The 12943-nt window shown below is 36.8% G+C and overlaps 1 protein-coding gene across 6 annotated transcripts in view; it reads right to left on the bottom strand.

Moving 5' to 3' along the window:
• EPHA7 (EPH receptor A7) overlaps positions 1–12943 on the bottom strand; it is a 163059-nt gene that overhangs the window by 94834 nt on the left and 55282 nt on the right. For all 6 annotated transcript variants that reach the window (XM_029998101.2, XM_029998138.2, XM_029998110.1 and 3 more), the window contains exon 5: positions 12315–12650. In XM_029998101.2, coding sequence (XP_029853961.1) covers positions 12315–12650 — 336 coding nt within the window. The remainder of the gene's footprint in view (positions 1–12314; positions 12651–12943) is intronic.

The following is a 12943-nucleotide window of genomic DNA, read 5'->3' as shown; positions in this document are numbered from 1 at the left end:
ATGCTATAAACTGCAATCAAGTGAAATACCCCTATTTTTAAGACACTTGTATATGCATATCCTCACTAAGCACCTTAGTTAATTCAGTCAATGGTAAAAAGCTTCAAAGAGTCTTAACAACATGAATTACTAATAGGACTAGTAAATTATTTTTAAGGAGTTTTAAAATCCTGAAGACAAGAAATTATTTTTCAATTTGCTTCCTTGTTTAGTATTTTCTTGAAAATAAATAGAAGCATGTAAATATTTAATGTTAACATTGTGGCAGAAATTAACATTTGCATATGTGGGGGTGGGAGGAAGATGGGCATTCATGTCATCAACTTTTGGCAGTTAATTTAGGTGGCTAAATAAGGAAGGTAATCTAAAGCTTCCTCTGTAATTAAGCACAAGTCAATGCACAATTCCTAAATTTGGCTCCTGTTCCAAATCACTCCCTAAAGAAACCTATCAATCTCCACTGACTACAACAATGTAAATATCCACCAAAGATTTAATGCTAATGTTTAATGCCAACATCAAAGAGCAGAACGTTTAGCCCTAAAATGTTTCATGTGATTAACTCTACACAGTATAAAGAACAATGACACTTTTCCCTCTTCATTACCAGTTAAGCTGCAATACAAAAAATTAGAACTAAGGATGAAATTTTGATCTCAGCTACACAAGGGAATATTTGGAATAATTCCACAGGAGGTCCACAGAGACAGATCATTAGAGTATTGGCTCTGAAATATTAACATCCAATTCCTCATTTCACAGCCATGATTAGAGGCTCTATGAACTTAAATAGACTCTTTAGTGAAGTAAATGGCATTTCTCCACATAAGCATCAGGGTTTACTAGCTCTGAATCCAGCCTGCTGACTCAGCCACTACTGCCTGAAAGGAGCTTGGGAAAAAAAAAAAGAGCGCTCCATAATGCATTAGGAAACGGGGAACTCAAAAAAGAGAAATGCTTAGATGACAGACAGACAGAAAAGGTCAAAAGGACAGATGGTAAATAGATCCACCAGCAGGTATGAGATGGGAGATACAGAAACTGAAGGGTTTGCTGCTGCAAACACATACATGTGAAAGGTAACCCCAGATTCAATGGATAATTCTGTACAACAAGCTGTTGAAATGTAGGTAAAAGTTTAGGAGGGTCATCCTTAAAAAGAAAAGCTAAGAATCACAATGACAGGACCTCATCCCTCAAGTTTCAAGCTCACTTCAGAGGAAGTGAGATTTAGCTTAAATATTCTGAAAAATACACTAACAGGCTAGAAGAAAGAGAGATTAAAAAGAGATTAAGCTACAGGTAAGCATGTGTGTGTATGCATGTGTGTGCACATCTCTTCCTTTCTTTTCGTTTCTCTGTGCCTGTATATGGCAGAAACCAGATGGAATAAGATATGAAACATCCCATTCTGCTCTTCTATGATTTCTTTCATTAAGATTAGAAAAATATCAGCAGTTCTGTGAATAATTTTTCTTAAAAGTTTTCTGTCTTTCTGTGTATGTGGATTCTCTTATGTCTGATACATGATTTAGCTCATTCAGTAAGGACAGGTCTTCATTGGCCTGTTGACGCCATGCAGCAGTTTAAGATTTCCACCTCTCTGTCAAACATATTTAAAACTGGCCAAAAAATGTTGACAGAGGACAAAGGAGCTGAAAGAAAATTGCCCGAAGAGATACTCATTTAGCAGACTCACGTAGCCTTGTACATTTAGAAAATTGAGCTAAAAATAACCTTTCCTTAATTAGCATTAATACTAAAATGGCCTCAGTCATATGACTTACGCTGCTTGCTGTGAAAATCTAAATGTACAGATGAAAAAGCAGCACATTAGGGACTTTAAACTACAGCTGTCATTAAAGCCTGCTTTATTTTGTGGGTTGCTCTCACAAACAACCTACCTTATGGAAACATAAACCACAGCTTGTTATAAGCTCAAATTTAGACATTTATATTGGTCCCACAATAAGAAGATTTCTGTGTCATTATTGTGAGCATGATTTAGTTGACTTATGTTCGCATGCAGACACCGTTACGTAACACTTAGCTCAGACAAACGGCTCTGTTCTTGATCTTCCCTATTCGACTGTAGTTAATGATCAAATATTGTTAAAAATTGGGACACTAATTATCTGATGTCGACATGTTATGGATAATTAAGAATTGCTCACTCTGAAGCCATGCTAATTGTTTTCCACAGGTCTCCTTCTCTCGTCCTTGTGCCCTCAACAAGGCAAGCAGCTACAGGTTTATGCGTACATCTCTGTCACGTACTTTGTCACAGAACATACATCACCCTTTCTGGCGCATCCCCGATTAATTTTGCTGGCTTGCAGCAATTATCCCTCCCTTTGTGACTGACCTCCTGGTAAATGGAGTGCATGATAGCTGGGCAATTTTTTCCTGCGTATTTTACCACTTAATTGATCCTTGTTGGCTGCCCACAATAGAATATACTAAACTTAAGTCATAAAATGGTTGAAATTGAGAGAAAGTGGTAATCATGTTTTAGCAATTGTAGTTGACAGCTGTAAAAATCAGATCTTGATAATGTTCTCTCATTTACCCTATTACTTGGATCAGTTGGTTAAAGCTGTTAATGATCCTCTTGGATCAATGTCTTTTGCTTGTAGCTATAATTTACTGCATTGGTGGATTAGTACAGATGTTTTCATAGATAGCTCTGCATCATTCCACCAGATTGCTGTCTGCATCAAATTTGCTTCCATTCATCACTAACGAAGCAAAGAAAAAGATAATCAGCATCTCCTATCTTAACATTAACTATTGAACTCAGGATAACACTTTTATTGTTGTCAATTTGCAGCCTTCAACCATGGCTTCCTCAGTAAATTGCCCTGAGAATTTCCTCTAGAAATAGATCCAATGATATATTTTGACTATAACAGAGAAAGACTACAGAAATGCTGTACAAAACTGTGCAAAACAATTCACACACTAAAGAGTAGTAGATATAACTGTTCAGTTAGGAATATGCCCTATGGAGTCAGGGCTGGTTCTATCACATGCAAAGCAGAGGAAACTACATAGGGCAGCAACGTCAGAGATGGCAAACATTGGCCAGACTTATTAATTACTCAAACTATTCCAGCACCTGAAAAATCTGCTGTCACCCATGGAGCTGTCAGAGTGGGTAAGTTAGCAATGGCTACTGCTATCAGGGAAGATGTCTCCCCTTATTACCCCAGTAGCATCAGAAAGATCAAGCCCAGCTCTTCATAGACCTTTATTTTGCCCTGACTTTCCAACCCATCTCGGCTATCCTCACCCTTACCTGCCAGAAGTGAACTTCATTCTTGGGCCATCAACACTGCCAGAAGGCCACAGGGCAGAAGGGGAAGATTTGTATTTTTCACCTGAGGGCCCGTTTAGCCAAAACTCCATTTTTCCTTCAAAAAAAGCAGGCTTGCTGGCACATGCAACAAACAAAAAATCAGTAACTGAATAAAATATGATCTGTTCCAAAAGAGCAGCAGCAGAATCTCTGACTCTATTTCTAATGAGAATATTTATATAAAGCAAACTGGAAACACACTATCTTAGAATGCTGGACAAATCTACATGGCACCTCTTTCTAGACAGTTAATTATGAGACTGAACTTCATCCCTAAGTGGTGGACTCAAACCTTGCTTTAAGAAAGTTCTTGATTCAAGACATTCTTCGCTCCTTCCTGCAGTGCATTTTTGGCATACTAACTACACTAGCTGGGACAGACTCACCACAAAGGTCTTCCAGATATTAAACAGGCACTAGTGTGAGCGATGTCTCCCATCTAGAAGTTGCACGTTTAGCTATTCTATTGTTTAAGCTTAATGGAGAAACTTCTTCAGCTCTCTCGTATAAGCTCTCTTCTCTCTTTTAAAGATTTCCACAGGAGTCATTACAGTAGGCTGGCTCCATGCCATGCTGTCATCAAATGCTTCACTCTATAAAGATGTTACAGTTAAAGAATTTTTTCATTTACTACATACAGCCTCAATAAGGATTTCACATTTGGTGGTACTTACGCACTTGCAATAGTGCCTTTCAGTAGTGATGCTCGTTTCTCATCAAAAAAGCATCTGTGCACTTAGAGGGTTTTGTTTGTTCTAATAACAACAGTACATGAATTCTTCAAAAGGTCTCAAACAAACCATCACATATTAGGAAATTCAGGGACAAAATTTCTAATGTCTTATTTTGCTACAAATATGAACATACTCTTTTTCTTTGAATTTTGTTCTTTCTAGGCAAAATAACAAAGAAATGAAACACCTTAATATTAAATTAAACTGTACTGAAGTAAGATCTCAGAACTCATGAGCACAGTGGGTTTTGGCTAGATTAATTCTAACCCAATGTATTATTCTGTCCTACTGATACCAATATTTTAAAATTTTGTTTATTGAAGGAGTTCAAAACTGTTTTGTAAATACTGAAACCCAAATCTTCCTTGTGCTTTTATGAGGTCAGCTATGTGTTGTTATTAGCTACAAATAAGAAACAGGAAGCTTAACCAAACGAATGTAATATATGATTGAGAAATTTTATGACTGAATCAGAACAGACCTTTCTTTTTGCCAGTTTCCCTGCTGTGTTTCTCTTTCACTGTTAGGTCGCAATATAGCCATGACAGTGTTTCACATAAAACGATTTCCTATGGAAATTCTGAAGTTTCCAGACAAATATTTGCCTACGTTTCATAATCATCATGACATTATTTTGGTAAGAGAATGATATATGTGGCCAATATATCAAAGAAACAACACTGAGTTCCTGAGATCCTACTGATGGAGTTCAGCACTGTTCTAGATCCTGCATCCAGTTACCATACTACAGTTCACAGGAAGCCAAAAAAGGAAGATCTGGAGGTACAGTTCTGCTGCCAAAATCAAAGGTCTATGGAATTGTTTTTTTCTTTGCACATGAGTTAATTAGCTACACTAGGCTGTGTATCACCATGTATAAACGTATCAAGTGATTTATTGTCTTTGTACTGCAGGTATCTTGAAAGTCTTTGAGGTTGGCCAGGTCTTCGCAGAATTATGTGTAGGTGTCCCCAAAGAGTATAATAAAGCTCAAAGAGCACTACTATTCAGTTTCTACTCTGTTCAAAAGGACTTATGGCCATGAGAAATAATCTAACTGTGGATGAAGTGAAAGAAGAAGCCAGGCATATTTATGAGGGGCTAAAAACACACCCAGCAGGTGTCACAAGTAGAGCTCTTTTATTCTACAAACCCTTCTGCAATTGGTCATAGAAAATGTGATGTTAACACACATATTTTCTTTTCAAGGTCAGGATTAATTTTTCGTCACTACTTTTAAGATGACAATTGGTGTTAACTCATAAACATCAAGGAGATGTCTGGCTCGTGTTTGTAACATTAGAAGAAAAAGTGGCTCCGAGTCCTTTGTGTCACATGACCAAACCAATCTCTCCTTTCTTTGGCTAAATTGTACTTCATATCCCTCATTTTCTCCCTCGAGTACATAGTTATTTATTGTGTAGCTGGTGAAATTATGCTTTAGTAGTGTACATTTGACTGTGGTGACATACCCTGCTACTTCAATAGCTCAGTGCATAGGAAAGTTAACAGCCCTGTGGCTGTCATGCTTCTCCTAGCAGGTTGCTACCAAACATTTAACATACACAGAAGCTTAATCTGACCATTTCTAATTCAGAGCTTTGGTTCTGTGAAGCTGAAGCTTTACTTTGTCTTTGTGTAGCTACACTAGAGTGTAGCTTCCCACTATTTTTATTTCTAAATAATGTAAAATTCACATAGTTTCTACTAGAAAAACCTACTTAGTTTCTTAGCAAAAATTATTACATACATCTATTTCTAAAAAGCTTTTATGGTAAAGCTGGACAGGCAAGAGTTCTGATACCCATTTGGAAAAAAAAATCTTTTTTTTTAGTCTACTAAAAAAAATAATTTCAAATTACATTCAGCCACAAACTGATGTACAAAAACCTGCTACAGTCAGACTCAAAATGTGATAAGAAGTTAAAGTTTCCTTTCAGGATGACAGAGTGCCCATTGCTTTGGTTCCTGTGTGTTCTGATAGAGCATAAGGTTCAAATCCTGCTCCTATTGAAGTCAATGACAAAACTTCCATTGACTTCAGCGGTGCAGGATCAGACCCTAAGCAACACAGCTAACATCTGCTTTCTTGCTTTCTCTTTTATCTTTCAGTGAAAAATATTAGAACAAATTAGAACTAAATATTAGAAAAAATTAATTACTATCAATTGGCTAATCTGTGGTAAGTTTTCTTATAAAACATATTGCTTTTCATTTCAAATGTATGTATATATTCTGTATATGTATATAAAATATTATCAGAACTGTCAAATATCATATATGCCATACCATGTTATATCCTATATAGATGATTCCTTCTTTGTGACAATCCTAAAAAAAATTTAACATTTAGCAAGCTTACAACAATGCCCCAACCTAGCAATTCTGCAGTATCTCTATAACCTTGTGGATTTCACTACATTAAATATGACCAGATACAATCAGTGAATGAACAAACTGCTTTCCCTGATCTGATGGTATTTGCTACACAGAGCTGGGGATTCTAATCAAGTTTTTATCCATCAGTTTAATTCAGGCATAAATTCAGTTACCACCTCCTATCAAAATATCTGTGATACTAGTCCAGGTTAATGTGACTGCAGATCAATAGGCAGTCTTAGCTCCACAGAAATAACCCAATCCATTTTTTAAATGTACTGAAAAGACATGTAAAAAACTGGATGAATAGTAACTACCATATGTAATTAATTTCTACTCTAGTTTTACCCTTTTCAGTTGGTGGCCATGGAGTGCAGAACATTTATGAAACTATGCTGTCTGCCTACTGTTCTAGAAAAAAGTTAAAACAGATTAAAATATACCTTAAATATTATTAAGTATTATTTTTATATAATTTTTTATATTAATAATATAATTAAATATTATTAACAGTAACCCAAAATACAATCATCATAACATACATGCTTCTAAAAACCACAGCTTAATGAAAGCAGTTAGGGAATATTAGTTTTGAAAAGTGACTTTTTCTATAAAATAATTCTGCCAGCTCAACAGGTAGAATGCATTTGGTAAAAAGAAAAGAAAGACATTTTTCTAATCAGAATTCTTCTCATATGAAGCATCATTTTTAAATATATATGCAGATGATGCAGCCATATCAATGTGGGAAAGCTTATCTACAGCTGAAGGCTAGAACATGAAGCATAGCTCAAAAAGTAAAGTCATTAGTAGGAAATACCGAATGAAACCTGAAGCTAACGGAAGTCCAGTGAAATGGGAAAACATAGAAGCAATGTTAAGTTGAACACCGAAGCTATTTGTAATAAGCTGTCATGTATTGCCAAAAAGTGAACATTGGATGGAAGGAGTAGATGAAGGTAGATTAACGCAACTTGGCGGCAGAATGGGAAGACACCAAAATGGTCTGGGGAAAGGAGAAAAGTGAGAATAGGACTAGAACGGTGAGGTCAAAGCAACTGGGAAAGCCATAGGCATAAATCTTCTTGATTGCTGCCTCTGCTGGGGGACAGCTCATTGCTGAAGAAAAGTCGGGCTTAAGTGAGACTGACAGGGAACAGGAAACAAATAGATGGTCAATAGTGCAGAGACTATGAAAGAGGAGACTTTAAAAAATGAGTAGAGATAATTGAGAGCTGGGGAAAATGCGAAGAGAAGCAAAGAAGAGAAAAATTATGAGCAGCAACAACGAAAGGAGAATGTAGAGTAGGGGAGAATGCAAAGTGAATCCCCTGTTCAGAAAGACCTCAGAAGTGTGTAAGAAAGGCAGAACCCATCACACAGCTTTACGTAAGGGATAGCTGGTTTCCTTTATGCATTCAGTCATTTCTTCTTGCCATGTAAATCAACCATACTGCTGCTAATAGTCTTGATTTTATAGCATGTAATGTGTTTTCTGCTCAGGTTGCTGTGATAATGCAACTTTCAAATATTCAGTTCCCCCACCCTTTTTTTTTAAGCTGTGAATTTAGGGACCTGTTTTTTGTAGGAAAAGGTCTGAAAATTGAACTCTGAGATGTAAAAAAAAGGAAAAGCAAATCAACATATACAAAATAAACTGTTACTAAAGAACTTTTTTCAAGAGTAAGCCTTGATTATGGAACTGAACTGGGGGTTTTTAACCACTTCAAGTTGTCAGCATTAAGTGCATCTGAAGACGTAGCATGACCTAAGAGTGCTGTGAAGAAGCAGTGAGCATTAGCAAGTGCTCCCTGCATAAGAACAGGGAGTACATTTAGGAACAGGTATTGGCATTACATTTTAACTTTTGTTTGTCATGTTTGGTTACGGTAATAAGACATGATGAGTGTCCCCTTGGATATGATTTTTCCTTTCCAGTGATTATAAAGACAACTCAAACTGGCTCAGGACAGATACTTACATTTTCTCAAACCCTGACATATGTTGGGATTCATCCAACCTATGTTAAATTTTCTCAGTCAGGCTAGGTTGGGTGAATATCACCCTTTATCAGAGACCAGTCCATTGTCCATTCAGATAAATTCCAGAGGAAAGGATGTAGAAAGACAATTTTAAAAACATGCTGTCTTTGCAAAAGTGTCAACAGAAAAATTATACAATTGTTATTGAAACTCTTTTTTTTTTAAAGGTTTGAAAGTGCATAAGTGCCAAAACCTGACAAATATTCTTCTGCTGTGAAACCTACCCAATTCCATCAACCTTGTGACTGTTGTATGGAAAAAATGTAAGATTTGGAAAGGAATTTGATGGATCAAAAGGAACTACCAGTACCACTGAAAGGTAAATACCTTATTAGGGAAGTGGTAAATTTATCTTTGGTAAACAACCATTCAATAAGCTTGCAAAGGTAGTGTTTGTCAGCTCTTTGCTAGCTGCAGCTCTTCAATACAGTCACCTATTGTAACTGGGGCTTAGTCACATTTAAATCTGAATTCTACAAGGATGCAGGGGTTCACATAGATCAGCTTGCAATACTGGGATGACATCCTGTATTCCTTATATGATGCTGGATAGGCAAGATATGAAACAAGATGGTTTATTCCTGGGGGACTTAGTGCACTTAATCTTTTACCTCTGATTCCGGCTCAGTTCTTTCATGCTTTTGTCAAAAAACAAAACAAAGCAAAACAAAAAGCCTCACGGTTCTTGGCTGCAGCATAAAAAATATGCCATATGACAACTGATAGCCTAGTCACAAAGTCTTTTTAACACAAGGAATGAATAGCAATGTGTCATATGTATATACGTGAGCAATGTGAAATGCTACCTACCCACTTGCAGTCATTTTATTGTGTTATTTCCACAAATATAAATAGTTTTTTATCAACCACCTGGTTCTTTTCTGTGACATGCTCTCTTTGCCTCATCAGAAGGTTGTTTTATGTGGGTGAAGAAACACTGAATATATTCCATAACCCCATTCTTTTATCAATAATTTCCTGTTATCATTACACAATGATTTGAATTTTGTGAATATGGTCACAAAGGATCAATTCAATTAAACCAGAACTACAAAGGGAAAATCTCACTGCAAGCCTCTGTGCAACTGGTGAACCCAGTAATTATATATAGCCACCTATTGTGCTAGCATAATAACATGTGAAGAAGGTTTAGTTAGACACATTTACACACATAAAAAGCAATATGGGCATAGAAAAAGTCATTTTTGCCAAAAGGATAGAACAGTCACACAGTAACAAATGAGAGCTGCATGAATTCTAGTTTACTTGGCTATAAATAAATCCAACATTTTCTTTCTCTCCATGGTAAAATAAAATAGGAGCACAGAAGCATAACAGTCTCCTTTGAGCAACCAGTCTCTTTCTGTTCAATTATAGTCGTCAATCTGTTCCACCTAAAATATTTTCCTCCTTGAGAAACCAAAGAAATCAGTATTAGGATCCAAAACATGCTGTTGCAAAAATAATGTAAAAGAGGTCTTTCCTTCTGGTGAATGTATTTGTTCTGAAAGACTGTATTTTCTTTAACATGAATTTTGTAATTTGGGTGAAAAAAAAATGCAGCATTTTTAGGGCGCTTTTAATCAGAAAATCTCGAAGAGCTTGGTGAAGAAAGGTAAGGGTTACCTTCATTTTACAGACAGGGAAAACTGCAACAAAGAGAGCTTAAAGCCTTTTTTCCTACCGCCCCAAAATTCCTATGTATATTCCTTTTAGATGTCCAACTGGAAGCCTTTAAATCCTGATATTCAGAAATGCTAAACAGACAAAGCTTCAGTTGTATGAACACCCTTTCTCTCAGCAGTGACAGTGTCAGATTCTGTAGCACTGGGAAAGGCTCTCCTGTACACAATCCCACAGCAAACTGGAGAGCAGGGAAGGAACAGAGTCAGGTCTCCTGCTTCCTGCTGCATGCTCTTACAAAACTTCTCTAGGAGGGTGTAGGTTTTCCCATCACTTGAAATCACCAGGTAAAGTCTAGATGTCATCTCCAATATATATGCAAGTTATAGTTTCACTAATATCTCTGGGCTTGATGCGAGGATCATTTTATAAAATCATATAGCTTGTATTACTTATAACACAGGATAACCATATTATGTCTTCTGGCCTGAAAACCCCTATAAATCTATGACTCTGAGAACACAAGAGAATTAACTATAATGAATTATCTCGGGGGTAACACAACAAACTTCTCATTAAGGCTTTTTCATCTTCCTGAGACGTGATACTAGCCACCAAATTGCACTGTCTTTTCCTTTACCCTGTGTGCCACTGAACCATCAAACCACATAAAGTAAAGCCAATTTGATTTAGCTAAATAGGAAAAAGTCCAAATCCTCTTCTTCATGTGGTAGTTCTGTACAGACATCTACAGAGAGCAGAACACTGTCCACCTGTGCACATTTGAAGAATTACAGAGAATTATTTTAAAGATGAAAAATCAAGGTGTCAAAATAATACAATCTGTGGTGCAAAAATAGTTTCAGGGTAAGTTCTATGTGCTCAAAATCTCATCATAAACTCCAAGAACTGAACGAGCACAGAGACCAATCCTTTCAGTCACAAGGACGGTTCCAAAATAATATAAAATGTGTATTTGGCATCCAGGAAAGCACTATGGGGAAATTAAATATCCCATAAATATTCCAGCCTAACTTCAACAACTATACAAACTGTCCTAGGTTTGGGGGGAGGTAGGGAAGGTTTTGAAGTAAATTTCTTGTCTTTTTTTTTTTTCAGATGACCATCTTTATAGTGCAAAACAGTTTCTCCTATTTGTTCACTGCCCCTGTACGGTGAGTTTGTCCTCAGTTCAAAGCGTTACCGTAGGGGATCATTTCTACTGCACTAAAAAAGAATAGCTTGATCACAGTCATTAAAATTTCCTCCAAGATGTATGAAGTATCCTTTAAAACATTGGGTAGCTGTTCTTACAGCAAGCATCAGTCTTTCACTTCATATTTTCTTTTAAAGCATTTCTTCGGAAGCCAGATCGTGCAATTAATGCTCGGTTTAAGATCTTTTGTTCAATGTATAAAAGGTTAGGTTTACTATCCTCTCTTAAAGCCCACAGTGCACTATTGTAGATTCAGAGGCCTGTAATTTTTACCAACAAGCAACTCGTCATTTCAGAAACCTAAATCAGAGAATTCTTTTTTTTCACTCAGCATGCAGACAACTAAAGCCCTTTTTTCCCCTGGGGTGATATGCTAGTTTGATTTTATTTTCCCTGACATTTCACCTGTCAGATTATGATAAGTAGAAGAAACAAAGAATAATCATCACATTCTCACTGAATCTCATAATCAAATACCTGGAAATATAAGATAAATTAGAAACATTATCCTGAGGGAAAACATTTAACACTGAAAACACCATCAGATATCCAAATCATCTTCCAGTGACCTAGGACTCCCACACAGGTTTAAAAAATTCAGCAAGGAAGCCTGCATAGGACTGTCACATCTACTTTTTTTTAATCTTCAAATACCAGGGAATGACCTACAATGATGTAAGAAGAAAAAAAAAAGTTGCAGAGTTAAGAAAATCTATTTAATAATAAAGCTGTATGTCTGCTTTAAGTCTTTCATGAATGCTTCCTGAAAGCAATCCTGAGGCCAATAAACAGGGCAGGTTATCATGAAATAGTATAAGCTCAAATTAACTAGTTGGCAAGGTGAAAAGATTAATGAGCCAGAACACACCAAACATGCTCCTGATTTACTGCATCTGTAGTTTGCATGTTCCCAATTTCTCTCAGTCTCGCAGTGTTGAGATTCATAAGTGATGAAAACTTACCTGCTTGACCAGTGGTAATACTGACAGCTGCAAAAAGCCTCTGGGAACGACTCAAGTCAGAAACCCCATTCACGGCTTCAACTTCAAACGTGTAGTTAGCATGAGCTAGCAGGTCCATGACAGTGACATAGTTATCTACTAATCCAGTTTGCTGGGGCATATATCCAATGTTACTCCCACAGGGAACACATTCGCCCTGCTCCCAGCTGCACCTCTTGCACAAAATGCGGTAGGTCACATCATTTCTTCCCCCGTTGTCAGCAGGAGGACTCCACTCCAAACTCACGGTAGTCTGGTTGATATTGAAAATGAGGTTCTGTGGTGCTGATGGAGGTCCTATGTAACACACAAAAAAGTCCAGGGTAACTGCACAGAACCACGGTGGGACATGTAGCTACCATTTTAATTACTGAGACAGAAGATAGTTGAAGCATTTTTCTTCACATAAACATTTCATTATTTTTAGTACAAGCTGCATAAAAGCTTCCTTGAACTCACTTGGCAAGATCTTTATTTATTTTCCATTAAGGCATCAGAATAACAATTGTCTGTGTACTTACTGCAACTGACTTTTGCCGTTTCTCGTCTGTGCAATTAAAAGGATTGGTTAATGTACTTTAAAGGTTTTC

This window comes from Aquila chrysaetos, chromosome 2 (genome assembly GCF_900496995.4).
Source record: "Aquila chrysaetos chrysaetos chromosome 2, bAquChr1.4, whole genome shotgun sequence".
Lineage (NCBI taxonomy): Eukaryota > Metazoa > Chordata > Aves > Accipitriformes > Accipitridae > Aquila > Aquila chrysaetos.
Note: the sequence above shows the minus strand (reverse complement) of the source record. Positions and strands in the feature narration are given on the sequence as shown.